This window comes from Cyanistes caeruleus, chromosome 1 (assembly GCF_971803275.1).
Source record: "Cyanistes caeruleus chromosome 1, bCyaCae1.hap1.1, whole genome shotgun sequence".
In the NCBI taxonomy this organism is placed as follows: Eukaryota; Metazoa; Chordata; class Aves; order Passeriformes; family Paridae; genus Cyanistes; species Cyanistes caeruleus.
Genome location: NC_141701.1, coordinates 53,085,021 through 53,103,354, shown reverse-complemented (window position 1 = coordinate 53,103,354; position 18,334 = coordinate 53,085,021). Strand labels below are relative to the sequence as shown.

Sequence of the window (18,334 nt, the reverse complement as noted above, 5' to 3'; positions counted from 1 at the left end):
AAGCTCTATTTCTGAAAAGAAATCAAAAATGGGCAGCAGAGGGATGTGGTCGGCTATCACATACATGATGGTATTCCCCGGTATCAGCCTAGTCCACATTCAACGTCACAGAATTTTCCGGGAAGCCAGAGGTTTCAGCATTTTAAAGTTGTGTGAATCAGAAGGTAGTGGTAAATTCACAAAATGGGATTAATGGAGCACTCAGCATTTAGAGCACGAATATTATGCCTGGTGTTACAATATAATGAAGCCTTTTGATACAGTGCCTGTCTGAAAAGTCTTTTGGCAGAGACTTGCAGTAATCCAGTTTGGAGCTAGTGGTACATGCAAATATCAAAATATATTTAGTGGAAGAAAGGATGTCATTTAGTTCTGCAATTGTAATGAGTCTAATAATGACTTCCATTTAAATGTGATCTAGTGTGCTTTTAAAACTGTTTTAAAAAACAGGTCTTTGTAATGTTAATTAAATGCCAGACCAACACCCAGAAATTCCAGGAAAATGCGCTCCTGACCAAGGCATCTGCATGTCACAAGCACATTGAAGAGTTCTGTGTTGCATGTCGTGTGCTGCTTTTGCTTACAGCCTTTTGAGATGACATCAAGACTTTTTCCTTTCTCTTCCCTATTGCAGGAAATATATCAGTTTACTATGTATTTCTTTCTTTTGTGGCTTTTTTACTTGCTATTGGTGGACCTACCCTATTTCCTCTTACAGTATATCATTACTGGCTGTAGGAAGGTGTTGAATATACTTGTATATAAAGTTCAGACCCCTCACCGATATCCGGCACATTTATTTTATTCTAAAGCTTTACTGTGAAAATGTTATAGTCAACATGTGCTAACTTGTGTATGTTGATACCACATCTAAATTTTTGGATGGATATTTTTTTTAATATTCCAGCCCTGTCTATTTTTCTTTTTTTTTTTTTTATTAGTGTATGTATTATTTTGTATAACACCACATGTGTGTGCTTATATCTTGAAAATCTTAATAGAGTGTTCATATGTATCTAAACAAAGATGACCAGTCTGTTAAGACCTCCCAGGAAAGCAGGAGGCGGGAGCTATCCCAGGGAGAGTACCCCCTCCAGTGCGTATAATAGAAAAGGGGAGTTGGGGATTTTTCTGCCAGCTATCCATTCCTAAAACAACCTCGGTGAACTCACTTTTCCATCAGCTGCAGGTTGGTAGAAGTGCCTGGATTTGAAAAGAGGCAGTATTCCTCCTGGGGTCCTCTCCCTGCCCCTGGCCTTCCTCATCTACCCAACTTTGAACAGACTTTGCAAACAGAGGCTGCTCAGCCCCCAAGCTTTCACAAGGGGTTTTCTGTGTTCTTTGATTTGTGAAACCTAGAGCAGGTTTTCACTGGAAATTGTTATATACGTGATACATCCAATGTTGGGAATTCACTATACTGAATTGAAAAGCTGATAGAAAGCTTGCTTCTCCTTGGTATCTTTTGAGCTGTTCCTGTTCTTTTCCTTATTGCTCACTGCAGTCTCTTTGGGTGATGATTAATGGGCTTCCTCAGCCAGTTACAGCTTGAGCCTCTGGAATGGGTATTTGTTTGTAAGCTTCTGTATTCTTTTCACAGTAGTGAAAGCTTGGGAAGTGCCCTGTCTCTGTGGCCTGGGCAGCAGTACAACGTAACAGGCCCTGAAGCTGTATGGTCACAGAAATTTTACTTTCAAAATACAAATTAAAGTTCTCTTGAAAAGAAGTACTGATTATGTAGAAACTGATGGTACTTTTCCAAAGCAGTTTCTTGTGAAACAGTTTTCCAGTTCACGCTTAATACCTGAAATTCCAGTAGCAATACATAGAAATTGAAAAATATCCTTGAGATAGGAAAGAGATGAGTTTCGCTGATAGTGGGACAGAAAAATGCCCTTGGAGTTGAATCCCAGTCCTTAAATGAAACCAGAGACTGATTTTCAGATCTTTCAGTTTTATCTGTGTGATCTAATAATATTTCTTTATCGTAAAAAAATATAAGGTTTTGATTAAAAATAAGTAAAAAGATGAAGGATGAAAATGCATCCCAGTTGTTCATTTTCATGTCACCACTGATATCACCTGAATCACTGACAAGAGGAGGATCAGGAAGGATTCCTGCTAATTGTTTTCCTGCCTTTGTATTTCAGACAATTTAGATTCAAATGCATGTGTCAGGAGGTTTGTTAGAGCAATAGGGGTGCTGTGGGTTAATGCTCTGAGTTGTAAAGCTGTTTTGTTCTAGCAATACATAAAAAAATGTATAGTTGTAGGTTGGTGCATAGGTTTGGATAGTTCACAGGAACAAATATTGGCTGTTAGTTTCTGTTTTAGTAAACAACAGAATCCTGTGTGGGCAAATAAAGGAATCCCTGAAGAATGGTGTCTTTGGGTAGTGAACATTCGGGCTTTGTCCAGGGTTGCGGGGAACTACGATGTGATCAGTCACGCCTGTCAGTGGGGCTCGGGCGAAGTCAGGAGCAAACGCAGTAAACACAGTCGTGTCAAAGACTTTGCTCTAGAGATGCACATGAAGGCATATTTTTACAGAGCAGTGAAAACGTTTTTACTTTTTCAGAACCAAAATAAGAAAGAAAGAAAGAAGATTTTGCATGAACATGTAAAATAAACCTAAAGCTCGCTGTGGTTTTCTTAGTATGGATCATTGTCTGACATCTAAATACCAGAAATACTTTGAAATACCTATGGTACCGTGTAGAATTTATTTTAACTAATGGGTGCTTTAGCAGTCTTTGTTACTTGCAATTTATATGAAAAGAACTAATGGTGGCATCCAGTAAAGTGCCAGATGCAATAAAAATTAACTTCTGAACGAGTTAAAATGTTTGGGGTAAACATGTGGTTTGATTTGTCCAAGCTCTCTTCTTGCAGAATCGCATTTACACATCTTTTTATAAACTTGAAGCAATAATGAAATTATAGATTCAGGAGCAGAAAACCTGCACAAGAGCTAGCAGTCAACATCATGCCCAGGATCCAGGGGCACAGGATACTGTAGGGTACTGGAGGCTGTTTCGTTGGGGCTGTGTCATTGCTGCAAGCTGGATAAGAAGCTCTTGCTTTTCAGCCCAGAGGCTTTGCCCCCTCCTTCCCAGAGGTGGGAAACAGAACAGTTTTGGGGGTGCGAAGGCTTGGTAAAATGAAGGTTTTCCCTGCATGTTTTGTTAATGCCAGATCCCTGGCTTAGCAAAGGTGGCCATCAATTTCAGGCATTGCACTGAGCTCCCGAAGAGGAATAGCCATGAGGATCTTGGAAAGTGGCAAAGAAGGATATTTTGAAGGCTGAGCTGGGCTCACTTCCAGCTGTTGGCTGTTAAAGTTTGGTTCCTTGGCCTTCCATCTCCCTCCCAAGACCGTGAACTGTGGGTAGTGTCAGTGGCCCTTCTTTTGCCTCGTCCTCCAGCCCTAGGAGAGAAAACACACAGGGAGATTACAGCTGGTCTTACCAGAAGCGAGTACTATGCAGATTTTTCTCTTGGAAATCTGCCAGGCGTTCAGCAGGAGGGCATAATGCATGGAGTATTCTGGCTTTGAATCAAAAAGATCACAGAAAAGTTGACTGCATGGTGGCTTTCACAGGACTTGGAGGGCTCAGGGTGAGACATGCTGGAGAAGAATAGTTTATGTTGTCTTGGCAGTTTTAATGACGTCCATGTCCCTCTTACATCCTTGTGTGCCCAGGTTTTGGAAGGCAAGGATGGAGAAACAGGATGAATAAATGCAAATTCAACTTATGTACATGAAGACATTATTATCTGTCAGTCTCTGGATTACTGAGGAAAAAATATGCGTGATTTTTAGAGGAAAACTAATGTACTACCATTTTTCCTCTAATTTTATTGACTCTTTTTAAAGATGATGTATGGGAACGGCCTTTCTTGATGTTTAAGTTTTGAAAGAGGTGTTGCTATGAATAGTGCTAAAATAAATAGTACCTTTAGGATGAAGACTTAGTTATATTCAGAATTCAAATCTAATTCAAGGGTATTCAGAAACAACTGTATTTAAAAATAGTAAGGCTTGATGTATTTAGCCTCATTTTTTTGTGCAAGAGTTTTAAGATAGATACCTATACAGGTATTTTAATATTGGATATCAAGATAGGAAGAAAATAGTACTAGACAGCAGAGGGGAGTCTTGGTGTGTTGATGCTTTTATGTCTTCTTGCTCTACTGATCTGTGGAAGAGAGAAAGCTTAGGCCTGATTTATGCCAGGCTTTCTGTCATCAGTGTGGTTCCCAGTACATAAGCGTGAACTGGAAGGCTTCCAGTCATGGCTTATGCGGATGCATCCCATGCACTGGGTATTACGTGGGCTCTCTGTGAATATCAGCAGATGCTGGACATCTTATTGTAGGCAGTTCTGGTAGGGGAGGACAAAATAAGCAAAGAAAAGATCCCAGCATAACAAAATAACGTATTTGATTGAAAAAATGTGCGTATTTCAAATGCCTGCACAAAAGAAATGAAAAAAAAAAAAAGAGAAATTGCCATCAGGGATAAGTGACCTTGGTTGCCTATATTTGTATGGAGAAATGTTGAAGATGCAGTGAAGTATGCAGTGAAAGAATTAACTCTGATTTGGTGTTGTCTGAAAACTGCATTTGTTCCTGAGGAAAACATTTAACTTTGAACTTTGAAAGAAGAACTTTGAGGAATTGTGGGCTCCTGATGAGGAGGATTTTACAATAACCAAAGTAAAAGATAAGACATTTGTACTTTAGCAGAGATTTCCTTGCCTAATGAAGTAAAAATGTTGCTGTAGAAAGAAAAATTGAATTTTAGTTGTCATGGTTAACAGCAATTGAAGAGAAGAGTGAAAAATGAGACATCTGCCGTGATGTTGCGGAGAGTTAATATCATATCCCTATGGGGCATTGCTGGAGAAAGAACAAAGATGCTTTTGGGGGAGCGAGGGAAAAACAGGTAATGGATAATGGAGTCCAGCTTCAGGGCTGGCTGGAGGTGATAGTTTACCCCACTGTGCCCTGTGAGAGATGATGGGTGGGACTGGGGGAGCTCAAGTGGAGCTTAGAAAATGAGCAGAGTAGCAGTGTATGTTATGACAGAGGGGAATAGAGAAAGCAAGAGAGAGAGCCTTGAAGAGAATGATTCAGAACAGGACAGGATCGGAGTGACAGGCAGTGCAAATGACCCACATGGTGGCACGGAGCTGTGGATGAGTCTTGCCCAAGCCTGAGCGTGTTTGCCAAGTGTGCAGTATGAATGTTGCAGGTAACAAGAGGATTAAAGGTATGTAACATCCTGCATCCATGTTGGCAGTGAGCATATCTCCATGAAAGTGGGGAAGCTTTTTCATAGTATCTGTTAAAAGGAAACTGAGGAGTGTTTACTCTTTGTTTCTGAACTAGTTTGTCACATTACAGCATCGGATCAAATAAGGAGACAACATTGTTTTATTCTTGATAAAACCTTAAAACAGCTTGCATGACACATGCACCTATGACTGCATTACTGTATTTTATTACTGTGCACTTTAAGAGGAGCAAAAGGAGATGAGTCACTTTGTATAGTGTAAATACAAGACTGCAAAGACACAGCTGAAGTAGAGAAGAATTAAAAGAACTCATTTTTCATTTACTTAAGAGAGTTTATTAACAGCTGGTGACAGTTCTTAACAGATCCAACAGTGCTGAGTTATCAGTTTAGAAAAGCTGTAAACTGCTTGAAGCACTGAATCCATCAAAAATGGTGGGAGAAACTGCTGATGACTTGAATGGAGTCACAGTTCAGAAGCACACATACTTGTTGAATGAACAGGCAATTGGGTAGCTCCAGGAAAAATTAGAATATGATCAGAGTAACAGAAATTTTTAAAAATAAAAATCAAGACACATGAACTCTGTGAATTCACACTTTTTTGGGGAAGAGTTGATATCTGTACAGGCCAGAGGAGGATGAGTGCAGTATCTGTATGTAAGCATCTAAAGAAGAGAGTGTCAGTTATGAAAGGAGTCCAGTAGCACTTGGAGATGCACAACTACCACAGTATTTATCTTATAGTAGCAAAAATGGATGTGATCCTTAGGAAAACTTAGAGGTTTGCTAAAGAGAGTGAGTAGTGGAATACAGAAAAATCATATGTTGATCACAGCCTTGTGCTGAATAGAAATGAGACAAGACAAAGAGCAGCCATGTAATTATATCTTAGGAAGTAGCACTAAGGTAACATGGATTTGTTAATTTGAAATTTAAAATATTTTTATTACAAGATTTAACAGGGTATTAATACAGAAGACCTCTTAGTCATTTCCTTTGCTTTGTGCAATGGACAAAAATTGCTTATTACTGTTAAAAATGAAGAGTAACGTCAATGGAGAAAACAGAAGGCATGAAAAAAGATTTGCACAGGAAGGGAAAGTCCTGATTGTAATTGGTCTAGAAATCTCTCTAAGAATTTTCCTTGTATTCTCTTAAAATTTTTAGTTTTCTCTTTCCTATGCAGAAAAATGAGGCATATAATTACAAAGTCATCAGCTGTAGTCTGATACAGAAATCATGAGTCATATCCAAAAAGCCACAAGCTCTAAAACGTCATCCCATTTCTTGTTAGCTTCTAATTACAGTTTAAAGGAAGGATATGTTGTTCCTCAAAGCCTAAGTATTTTTCTTAAGAACAGAACTTGGGTCTCTGTGCTTCCTGCTCTGAGAGGGTCTCTGGTTACCTCTCCTAATCCAGTCTGCTTCCTTCCACTTCCTCATGTTCTCACTTTTTTTGACCTTTTTCCCTGCATCTTGATGTGTCTTACTTCTAAGATGTCCTTTGCCTGTATTTGTCTTTATCTTTTTCACTTGGTTTTTTTCCTGTTTCTTTTTATTATACAAGTTTTCACTGTCTGTCTTCAGCTTGGTTCACTTCTGCTACATCGGTATTTTCATCTCCATTTAATTACAAATCCCATTCTTTGCATATTTATCTCTTTTCCTTCTGTGGCATGATTGCATCTGCTTTCTTCTTTCATTCCCTTTCCTTTTATTGGTGCTCATCTTAACTCTTGTATTGATTAACTTTTCATTTTTGGTAACTTATCTGACTGGTTTCAGATTAGTCACCAAATCTCCAGTTACCAAAACTCCGGTTTCTGGATGTTTAAATGTGAGTCTAAAATTTTATATTTTTTTTTTTATTACTTTTTTACTTGAGGAGTCCTCATTCTCTTAAGGGCAAAGACAAGCTCTTGAAGATGTAAAAGCTATAAAGCAAATACAAATTCAGTTTACTGTTAATTTGAGGGGTGTGACTAAAGACCATTCAACTCAAGGAACTTGAGTTAGTGACTCTCATGTTCTTCCTTGCTCCCTTTCCCTAGGTTAGCCCTTATGTTCCTTCTTCATCCTCTTCTTCCACTTTTGTCCTTTGGTACATACAGGCAGTGTCTGTCATTCCTGCAGGCAACTTGAGTTCTGTTGTTGTAGCAACAGCAGCTTGTTTTCACTCTAGACCTGCAGAAGTAGGCTGTGACATTTAATTATAATATTAATCTTTAACATGAAATGAGTTTCAGGTTTGTTGCCAATGTGTGCATCAGCCACACTGTGGCCAGAAAAATCAGTGTTTATCATTTCAATTCTGGAAGAAGCTGTCTTGAAGGAACTGACTGTGGATGTGAGCAGAGGAGTCTGAGACATTAGAGGAAGGCTAGGGAGATGCTCTGAGCTGCAGGGCTCTTAGACCAGCTGAATATAGCTGAAATGGTGGCTGGCTGATTGTGGTGTCACATCACTAGAGTCAATTCTGTAGCTTGATTTTTCTTCAGATAGAGGAGTGCAGATGAGTTGGCATATCCCATGTGCTGTCCTACAAATACCTGGGTCAGTCCATTCTATCATACTGAGTTACCTATTTTGCTTTTAAAACTCAGTCTTAAAGGTGTAGTTCTTACCATTGGAAGGAGTACAGGGAGCTCCTGCCTTAAGGGATTGAGACAGTCTTCCCTAGTGCTTGAGGAAAGTTTGTCATGACTCCTCTTGCTGAGAGTTTGACAGAAGAATACTTTTCAAATAGAAATTTTGAAGAACAAAAAAATGCATGTGAAGGTTTGGGGTTTCTTTTATTTTTTTTTCTGTCAAATGTTTCTCTCTGAAGACTGTTTTTAGAAATACAGGAAACCTCCAATGTAAGTCACTTTCCTTCTTTCAAAAACTGTTCACTTTTTACATTTCAACAAGCTGAGAGTGAAAACTTATCTAATTTTCCAAACTGTAGTTTGTTTATAAACTGAAGTTGACAGATATGCTGTTTACTAGTAATGAATGCATTAGTTTCTATTTGAAATCTGTTATGGTAAATTACTGTTGAATATATTTTGGCAGTAGGAATGGTAAAAATGCTGCACAGATGAATATCTAGTTGAATGGTTTTGAAGTCTGGAAAAGTCTGCATTTATGTTAAGAATCAGCAGCTGAAATAGCTTTTTAAGGCATCACCTGTTTACCAGAGAAGCACTGCATTCTGATGGCAGACACAGACTGTTCTATGACATGGGGAGGTTTTTTTTTCAGTGCTAATGAAGGGAGTGTGACCCTTAGGCTACAGTTATGAGTTACTGCTTTTTCAATCATGTCTGCTGAAGAGAGAAGAAATTTCTACTCTCAGCCAGTATAGATAAAGCCAGTATAAATAAATTGGCTTGCAGGAGCCATATAAATTTAGCAAATTCATTTCAGTCTTGATAGATGTGAGTGCATCAACAGTACTGTTAATGATCTCTTCAGAAATGTAGTAAATTCCCAGTGGAGGGAGTCCACAAGTGGCTGCGAAGAGCTTTGGGAAATCTGCTAAGTTATAGCTGGTCTCAGGCTACAGAGGCATATGGAATGGTTAATAATTACCATAATACAGTGTATATTAAAATGTTGTAAGTCAGTCACTTGCAGCAGTCCGGGTGCATGAAAGACTTGTTATTCCCCCTTCCTGCCCCAGCACATGTACTCATGACAGTACTACTGGGTTTTAAAATGCCGGTGTAAATAGGAATAAACAATTGAGTTTAATAATAAAAAAACCACTCCCGAGTTTGAGTGCTTTTCTTTGAGGAACAGTTTTCATGGAAGTTTATCAAAGGAGCTGCAAGATTGCAGCTGTTACTCTTAGAAATTCAAATTTTATCTTTCTTATTTTGGTCTGGGCTGATTCATTGGTTTCCTGTGCTTCGGGACTTGTTTGGGATTTCTGCTAAAAGGATGTTCATAAGATCTCAGCACATCTCAGATCAGGATGTTGTGAGGTGCAGCAATGAGTACTTGCTGCTACTCAGAGGATCTAGTGGACAGCTTGGCTCTTCTTCCCTTAGACCATAGGAGATGCAAGTCCAGATATTTTAAACTGTCAATGATTGCAAACATTGGTGGCCTACTGTATGCACTGCAATATACAATGAAGTAGTAATTTTTTTAAAAAAGGTAATATCTTTTTAAAGACAGTATGTGCTTTTTTCTTCCCCTATCTTGACTACATTTCTTCAAATTAATCTTGTATCATCTTCTATCATAAAGATACATTGTTTTGGTCACCTGTCAATTGATTTCACAAAAGTAGCTCATAATATTAATAAATCTGCTATAATCCTAGGAGTTAAAAAAACATTCTCAATAAATTTCTCCTATTTATAGTTTGTAATAATCACGTGACTGTTACCATTTTAAACACCAAAAAGTCTATTATGTGGATCTGAAAGTGCATGAACCAGAGGTACCAGTCCTTTTAAAAAAGATAATATGAGAAGCAAAAGCCTTTTTAAGTCACTCTTCTGCTCTTAGTTTTGATGTCAGACACCAGTGCTAAGCATTAGCTTGTTTTGGCAACAGTTGAAAAGGAAAGCAAACAACTTTCACTCTGTTAGGTGGGTGTTCCCTACTCATTCAGGATGTGTTTAACCTTTAGTTTCAAAGGAAGGTGACCAGTTCAGTATGAAAAATGAGGTTTTTTTCTATGCAGGTGACTCTTCCCAGAGCTGAGTGTTTTGCATGCCGTTCACATTTGTCATATGAAGTCAGTGCGATCGCTCCTCTGTGCAAATATTTCGCCAACCAGTTGGTTGAGCTTCCTTGGGCTAGTCAGCCAGTCTGATAAAATAGTCCTTCCAGTTATGGGTACAAATCACAAACTATTTCCAAACTATTGCAGTAAATCCCTCCTAATCATTACCTGAACATGTGCTCTTAGAGTACGCACAGTCAAGCAGATGCATCCTGTTCTTGGTTTTGAGTGCGTGAGGTCTCAGAATTATGTCTTCTGTAGGCTCTGAGCAATTGGTTCCAAAGCTGCAAATTCTAAACCAGCAGTGTGAATACAATGAAGCTAGGACAAAAAAAATGTAAAATTTGATATCTGTGTTTTGAAATTAAAGTTTTGGGTAGATCCCCTTTCAAATGGATAGATTTCTGTGGAACAATTAACTTTTTTTGAATAAATTTTTTCCAGCAGGAAATCATCCTGTCAGGATTCCTTCACCCTATTCTGATAAGGATACAAAATTATAAACTTGCTACTTTTAGTGAAATGATACTTTTCTAATGTGCTGTGAGATTTCAGTCTTTGTTTTGTTAAGCTGCCAAGACACTTTGGTATAAAACTGTTTTGTGATTCAGAAAATTGAGATTTCAATTTAATGAAACAGTTCAGAAACTTAATTTTTCTTTATTATACAAATTCCAAAGTGATGTTTCTGAACTCGGAAGAAATGCAAAAATTGACAAGTGGGACTTACAAAAATAGCACAGTAATGTTTTAACTTTAATTTGCTTGAACTTCTTATTTCTGTTGAACTCTTTGAAATCCCAGAAGTATCAGATGAAACAGTGGCTTTTCCCTAGTTTATGAATTAATGCTGGTTATTCTCTCGAAATAACTATTTGTTACTGCTTAATTTAAGCCAACATATTTTCACGTTCCCTCCATGGCCAAACATCAATCATATGATTTAAATAATGAAGCCAGGCATCAAAGACACATCTTTTAAAAAGCCAGTATTATAAAGGATCCAAATAAAAAGGGTAGGGCCTTCTTGTTGTTAACCATGATGCATAAAGAATAAAAACATTATTGAAATGTGTGATTCAAGTAAGACAAGGAATACTTGGCAATTACTCAAAAAAGAGAAGTGACTCAACTTTTTAGTTTTATTCTTCCATTGTCTCTAACTTTATCTGAAAACTTTTTTTTTCTCTTACAGATAAATCAGGCCGTTTACACTGCACAGAAATGGAGGTAAGAGAAGTATTTTATGTTCTCTGTTAGCATTGATTTAGCTCAGCTCTTTTTCATTAACTTATAGTGTAGATGTAGCATACTTACAGTGTGGAGTTATCATTGCAAAGTTGTATTGTTTATTGTATTTATGACTTTCATTAGCAGCTGATAAGTGTGTCTTAACATGGGATATTTAGTCTCATGTTCAAAAATACAGGAAAGAAAGGCTGTGTGGTTTTTCAAAACCAAGATTAAAGATTTGCAATGCAGCCCGTGTAATCCCAATTGATATTAATCTCTTTAAAATATATGTGTATGTTAAAGAATGTTTAATGTAGGTAATTTCTGTTGGATAAATTATTGTGTTATACTTACTTTAGAAAGGACTAATTGAACATGTAATAAATACTTACTGTTTATGGAATGGCTTGGTGATTTTTGGCAACCTGAGAATTTGGATGGAAACAGAGAATACAAGTGATCTCAGGATTGTTTTCTCATTTTAAAGCATCCTGATTTCAGATACTTTTGATATGACCTTTAATTTATCACTTGGCAATGTTTCGGAGTCCAAGAAATACTGTTTTATGTCTTGCCAGGGGAACAACAGAAACACAAATCCATTAAAATCTGCTTGATTTATATCTTGACCGTTATTTGAATCTGTGTTTTTTAAGACTAAATTCTGATTAGTGTTGTAATTGTTTTATATGTCAGATTCATAGATTTAATCCAAGACTGAATGCAAAACTAAGTGGAACATCTAGTTGAACAAGATGTGGACTCACAGTCTAACCTTTATTATCATACAGAATAAATAATATAGTCTACTCAAATAAACTTTTCCAGCAATGAATACAATTTCTGTGTCCTTTGCAGGGCAGCCTTTTCTCACTGCCTTTGCACTTTCTTTGAAATGTAAAACTGAGTTTTCACGTACCTAAGGCTGAGCCTGGAGATGGGACAAGTGGTGGAGCATCGTAATTGCCGGCTTGTCAGCTTTCTCATCAATAATATATGTGAAGGTGACAAAGTACTGTTACCAAGTAGTTTATTCATAGATAAACTGCGCATTATGATGGCTGGTTATAAAGAAAAAATGAAAGGCCAGCTAATTCAACTACAAATGGTAAAATGCTGAGGCTATCCAGGTTTTTTCAAGTATTAATAAGAATAATAATAATAAAACCAGAAATATTCTTTCTGCAGGACAGTGTAAGGAGTAATTCATAACAGATGGAAGTACAGAAATTTGAACTGGGCACGTTTTATTGCATTGTGTGGTTTGGTTTAAACAAATGCATCCTGCATTTGTTTCAGGATTTGCAAAATCTCAGTTCACAAATCTGGTACTTTGTTTATAAATTGTAATATAGTGTGCCATATGCTTTGCATAGTAAATATGTTTTCAATTTTGCTTTGTGTTTTTTAAAAGGAAGGTGATCAAAGGTCCTAACACTAAAAATACAGATAATAAACCACTGGTAAAATGTTTTAAAGAAAACATAAAATACTTCATTTTGGGAAAGCAGAAATGTTTTTTGCTTCAAATGAAAATGTCTAGTTAGAGTCAGTCTGATATGCTATATTTCATCTTCCTTGGGAAAAGAGTTTTCTAATTTTGATCTGCTGAAAGTATATTTGTTGATATTTGAAAAGCAGATTGGAGCTTCCCATGAGACAAAGGCTTCATTTCAAAATGTCTCTAATAAGCAGCGCTGTGACCATTAGCATATTGACTCTTCTCTTTGTCATTTTGAAGGAGGCTGTGAAGGAGTCCATGGCTTTTTCCTCCTCCAAAATTCCTTTGAGGTTGCAGTGTTAGACTTGAAGTTGATGATTTTGTTTTTCAGAACTAGGAATTCAGCACACACAGCTCATCTCACTTCTTTTATTCCTGTGGAAGAGTGTGGCCTAAATGAACAGACTAGGATATGTGGGAAACTTAAAATCTTAACGAGTAATAGTCATAACTTTCTTTTACAAAACATCCTGTAAACTACCCAGAATTGGGACACGTTTTATTTCAAGCCAGCAATATGAGCAGCATGTCAGGTTCAGAGTCCAGGTGCCATAGCCACAACAGGAGGATGGGAGTAAGGAATAAGGTGACCTTGTTTAATCTGCACCTGCCTATAACTCTGTTATGTACATAATGATAGCGCTCTTTAGTCATCTCAGCTGAGGTGGAGAAATTATATAAAATATTCCAGCCTCATTTGTAAATATTTAGTGCTCATATAGAAAGTATTCTGTGAATGCAAAGTGATTCATATGTAGGAGGGTTTAATTGCCATCTATTTGAAAAGACCCACCTAAGTGAGCACAGGCCTGTTGTGTGTGATTAACCAGGCCATGCACTAACACAGAGAGACACGCAACCTCTCACGTTGTTTAAGAGTCAGAAGGGAATTAAATAGCCTGTCCCAAACAATGGTGAATAAATTACTTGACACCATTCAGTCTGAGTCAAATCACAGAAGGAATCAATTGTAGAAATGCTTTGGGGAGACTGTGCACTGTCTATGTAAATTCTATTCATGAGCTCTCGGTATCACTATTAAAAATCTTAACATCCATTGAAAATCACAGTACTTGTCTATGGAACTAATTTTTATTAATCTTTTCATTGGAAACTTGAAGCATTGACTGTATTTTAGATAATAATTCAGGGGAATAAATACACAGGTTATAAGAGTACAGCATTCACTGTCATACAAATGAGAATATACCTGTTAGTTCAGTGTATTGATGCAAATAAAATTAACCACCTGTCTCATGCAGATGAAAGTGAGACCAGCTATTTAATAGCACAGAATGTTAGGATTTCAAAAGAGGTGTCATAATTTTGCATTAAAAGCCATGCCACACCTGTATTAAAGTGTGTTGCCTGCTCATAATTCAAGTGGTGTAAAATGTGTATTTAGCATATGGTAATATCTAGGGTTCATAATTTTATCCTTGTTGAGTGTAAACAAAAGTAACATTCTGATTGAAGAGTAATTGCTGCAGCAAACAATCCTTGTCATGCACAGTAATAATCACCTTGTTCTCCTTCCTGAGTATTAACCTTATGGTGAAAAGGGAGAAGAAATGTCACTGCACAGAGGACAGGCAAAAATGTTTGAAAATAATTTTTTAGTAAAATACGAATGAGTATGATTTCCATCCAAATTAGTTTTCATTATGTACTGAAAAAATACATTTCTCTGTGAATGCTTGGTTACAAATCTGGTAATTCTAAGAAAGCGTTCGATTCCTTGTTCTTTTAAGAGGAAAATTAACGAGAGTTCAGAATTGCCTTCTAGAAACCAAAGCAGAATCATGCATCTTTTCTTGCAAGCGTTAATTTGTGCTTGAGCATTATGTGGCAGTTCTGATAAGTGAAGCACTCATCCCTTGCTGATGGAATTATCTCAAAGAGAAGCTGCACTCTAGCCTTCAAGGGACCTGTTATTTTAGATACCTGAAAGCCCATTATGCTTGTTCATTGATGTGGGGGTTCTGTGGCAATCAGTCTGACCTCCTGATTTTCCTCAAATACTCCATAGTTGCAAAGAAGCAGCTTAACAGACACTTAATTAAATAGCAAATGCACAAAAAAAGTAGAGTTTAGGTTTTGATCTTCAGTGTTTTGTAATGAGCATCTTTTTCAAGAGAAGCTTGGGATTTTTTGTAATTTGTGTAAGTTTCTAGCACATCAGGAGGAGCTTGATCTTGGAGAAAAATGGATTTCTGATGTTTACTTGCTATGTAAGCTTGACACATTGCCCTTTTCATTCAGCAGTTTCATTGGGAATACACAGCAAATATTGAGCTGGAGAACTAGTAATGTATTTGACTAAGCTGATTTAGTGATAGTCAAATCCCGCCATCTGTCCAGAGTTCTCTAAGAGAATTTGGCTGTTCCTTGTAAAGGCTTTGTAATTTTGCAGTATATGATGTGCCTTTATTAATCTACACACCCTGAAGTCACACAGGATTTATGATGAAATCTGCATTCCAGTGATACCACTGATAAACCTTTCATTCAGCTGGGGAAGAGTCCAGAGGCAGTTTCAGCCTTTGGTTTTCTGACAATTTCAGATAATGGATGGTGGAAAATTAGGTCTTATGGTAACTTGGGCCCTTCCAAGGAATATTTTGCCTGCAAAAACTGCAAATAATAGAGCATAGAGCATCAAGTTAAGTGGTCTTGGTGTGTATTTGATGTTTTGGGGGTTTTTGTGGTTTTGTTTTTGGTGGTTTTTTTTTGGCTTTTGGTAACTATAGAATTCCTTTTTTTTTTTTTTTCATGGGATGAGATGGAAAAGTCTGCAACTATAGATTATATGAATCTGAAAGAGGACTCCATTTTGGAAGAATAAGATAATTTTTATAGCTCTTTAGTTTATGCAGAACCCGTTCTATATAAATTCTATTAAATTGTGTTTGAGAAGATACCCATCTAATCAGAAGCATGCTGGCATACTTATGGCAGCAATTGTATGTACTCATTGATAGCTATCATATTAATTAGTTTAAGGTGCTATTTTTTGGGTAAACCAGTGCCAGTGGACATGTTTGCCTGTCTTTTCAGACCAGTAGACTAATTCGATTGCTCATGTAAACTGCAAGAAAAAATGAAGCTTTAGATGTTTGCATGCCAACAAATTTACCAGCCCTTTATGTTGTCCTTCTTTGTTGTTTTGTATAATAAAAGACAAGTTTAGAGTATCAGTATGAAATAAGAATGTTGTGTCTCATACTTTTTTTCCTACTGAATATCTTTAAACCTTTTGAGATTATATGACATTTTTCTATGAACTCTGTTATGAATTTTCTGTTAGACATGCTGTGTTTTCTACCTCTGCTAATTTCCAAAAAGTTAATAGTCAAAGCACAATAACATAAGAAGTATGCATTCTGTGGATAAATAAAAGTGGATAATGTGATTGCATGGAGGGAGTTCTTTGTTATTGCTTGAAGGATTTTGCCTAGGGCAGTGCTGAAACTGAGGTAAAATACACCCTGGAATTCAGTAAGTTCAGTTTCAGTGATAAGTTTGGCCTGATAGCATTAGGTTTTGATCTGCAGAGGACAAACTCCAACTCAACCCCTATTCCTGAATGTCTCTGTTCACTCAGAAGTTCAACATCCACAATATAAAATGTAGGCTAAATCACAGATGAAAAGCATATAAAGCAGTTCAGTCTCTGGAGATTTCCTGTTGTTTACAGCTCTTCTTTCCCTGCACCACTTCAGTCCACACAGTGCTTACACTTGCAGTGATGAATTTAGGAGTGCTGAATAGGTTCAGTTTGGTACTTGATTTTTGGAAAGGCAAGGGAAATGAGACTTGAGGGCATTTTCATTTTTTCTAGATGAACAAGGAGCACTTTGGTGGACTAGTTAAGTATCTTAATATAATATTGCATTCATTTTGTGCTGCATTTTTTCTTCAATATTCTACTTTTGATATTGTAGGATGAGTAACTTCCTTTGACTGAAGTGGATATTCATAGTGTTTCATGAAGAACATTGGATGTTTCTGTTTTTGTAAAATGTTATGGTCTTATTGATTATTAAATCTTCTTAAGAGAGAAAGCTGTTCAGACTTTTTGTGTCTATATTTCTAATCAATATCTAATTTTTTTTACATTTCTGTGTGACTGGGTTTAGAGGCTCTCTAATATAAAGTCCTTGAAAATTTAAGCAGTGTTATTCCACAATAGCATGCATTACTGGCCATGGCTAATTTTAACATGGCTAAGATAGCCTAATTGCTTGTTAATCAGTTTTGAATTTGGTCAGTGGTCAAAGAAGACAGGAACTCAAGGGAAAAACACTTGATTTCAGTTCAGCAGTTCAGTTGCCAGGCACTGGTTTCCCAATTTAAAAGCAAATGTTGTTTTAAATTTAGCCATTAAAAATATGAGATAAGGATTGAAGGACAGTAAGAAGAGATTTAAAGTGAGAAAAGTAGTTCTTTATGAATAAGGTGAATTTCAGAGTGCTCCCACCTACTTTATTTAATACACCTGTACTCTTCTTTTAAGTGATAACTTATTAACAGTGAGTCATTCTAACATTCCTTCTTTGAATGCTCGTAGAAATATTGATTTAGTTTATCTAAACAATTCTTGTATGAAATAGATAATGTTTTAACATTTAAATTCTTGTTAGTCACTTTATAATTCACATGTATCAGACCCTTAGCAATTAATACTTGGGAAAACAGCAAATCCTTATGAAAGGCTTTTTTTAAAATGCAGTTTTAGCTGACCTAATGCACATGAACATATGGAATTTTTAATGAACAAATAGACAGTGCTGTTAATCTTTGTTTGGTCTTCAATCTCTCTTGCTGCCTTCTGTTATTTTGTCTCTCTGCTGGAACCAAGAAGAACTGCTGTCCTCTGGTTATGAACATGAAGAAGCTTCATTTATTACAAGAGAAGGGAGGAGAAATGTGGTGTCCCTCACAGGATTTCTAAAGGTTCCTCAGGGAAAGTAGTAAGAGTAAAGTTTAGTTAGAATTTTAGTAAGGTATGCATTTTCAGTAGGTCAGTAAGAGGGCAGGTCATGGCAGTTGGTTCAGAAATTCCTTGTAACACTGTCTTTGAGCATTCAAATATCATAAGGCTTTTTCTTGCATACAGTGAGATCAGCAGAAAACAATCTGTTGAAAATAACATAGAGGGGTTTTTTATTAGTTTTATCTAGATTTTATCTAGATTTTAGTTAATACATATCCAAATAACTATATATTTTTCTTTGCACTTCTATGACTAAGTGTTTTTCTTCACACCAACATTTAACATGTAGCTTTTTATCTAAATCTCTTGACCTGAGAAGTTGAGACATTAAACAAAGCAAGATTTGCAGTCGAATTGTGAGAGTGTGCAGCACTGCGTGCTTTCTTTGGCCAGGAGGATCCTGAGTTGGTCTTGGGGCTCACTGAGGCAAAAGGGGGTTTTGTTAGTTTTGTACTTTCTTTTGTTTGACTTGACACAGTGCAATTCATTTGAGCTTTTGTTCCAGAGTGAACTTTATAGCAACTGGTAAGTTTCTGTGTTCCCCATGACCTACCAGTGTGAACATTTTCATCTTAAGCTGTTT

At 36.8% G+C, this 18,334-nt stretch overlaps 1 protein-coding gene across 7 annotated transcripts in view; it reads left to right on the top strand.

The window, feature by feature from the left end:
- Positions 1-18,334, top strand: part of SPIRE1 (spire type actin nucleation factor 1) — a 125,361-nt gene that overhangs the window by 1,335 nt on the left and 105,692 nt on the right. For all 7 annotated transcript variants that reach the window (XM_086893044.1, XM_086893054.1, XM_086893069.1 and 4 more), the window contains exon 2: positions 11,217-11,251. In XM_086893044.1, the coding sequence (XP_086749170.1) occupies positions 11,217-11,251 (35 nt within the window). The remainder of the gene's footprint in view (positions 1-11,216; positions 11,252-18,334) is intronic.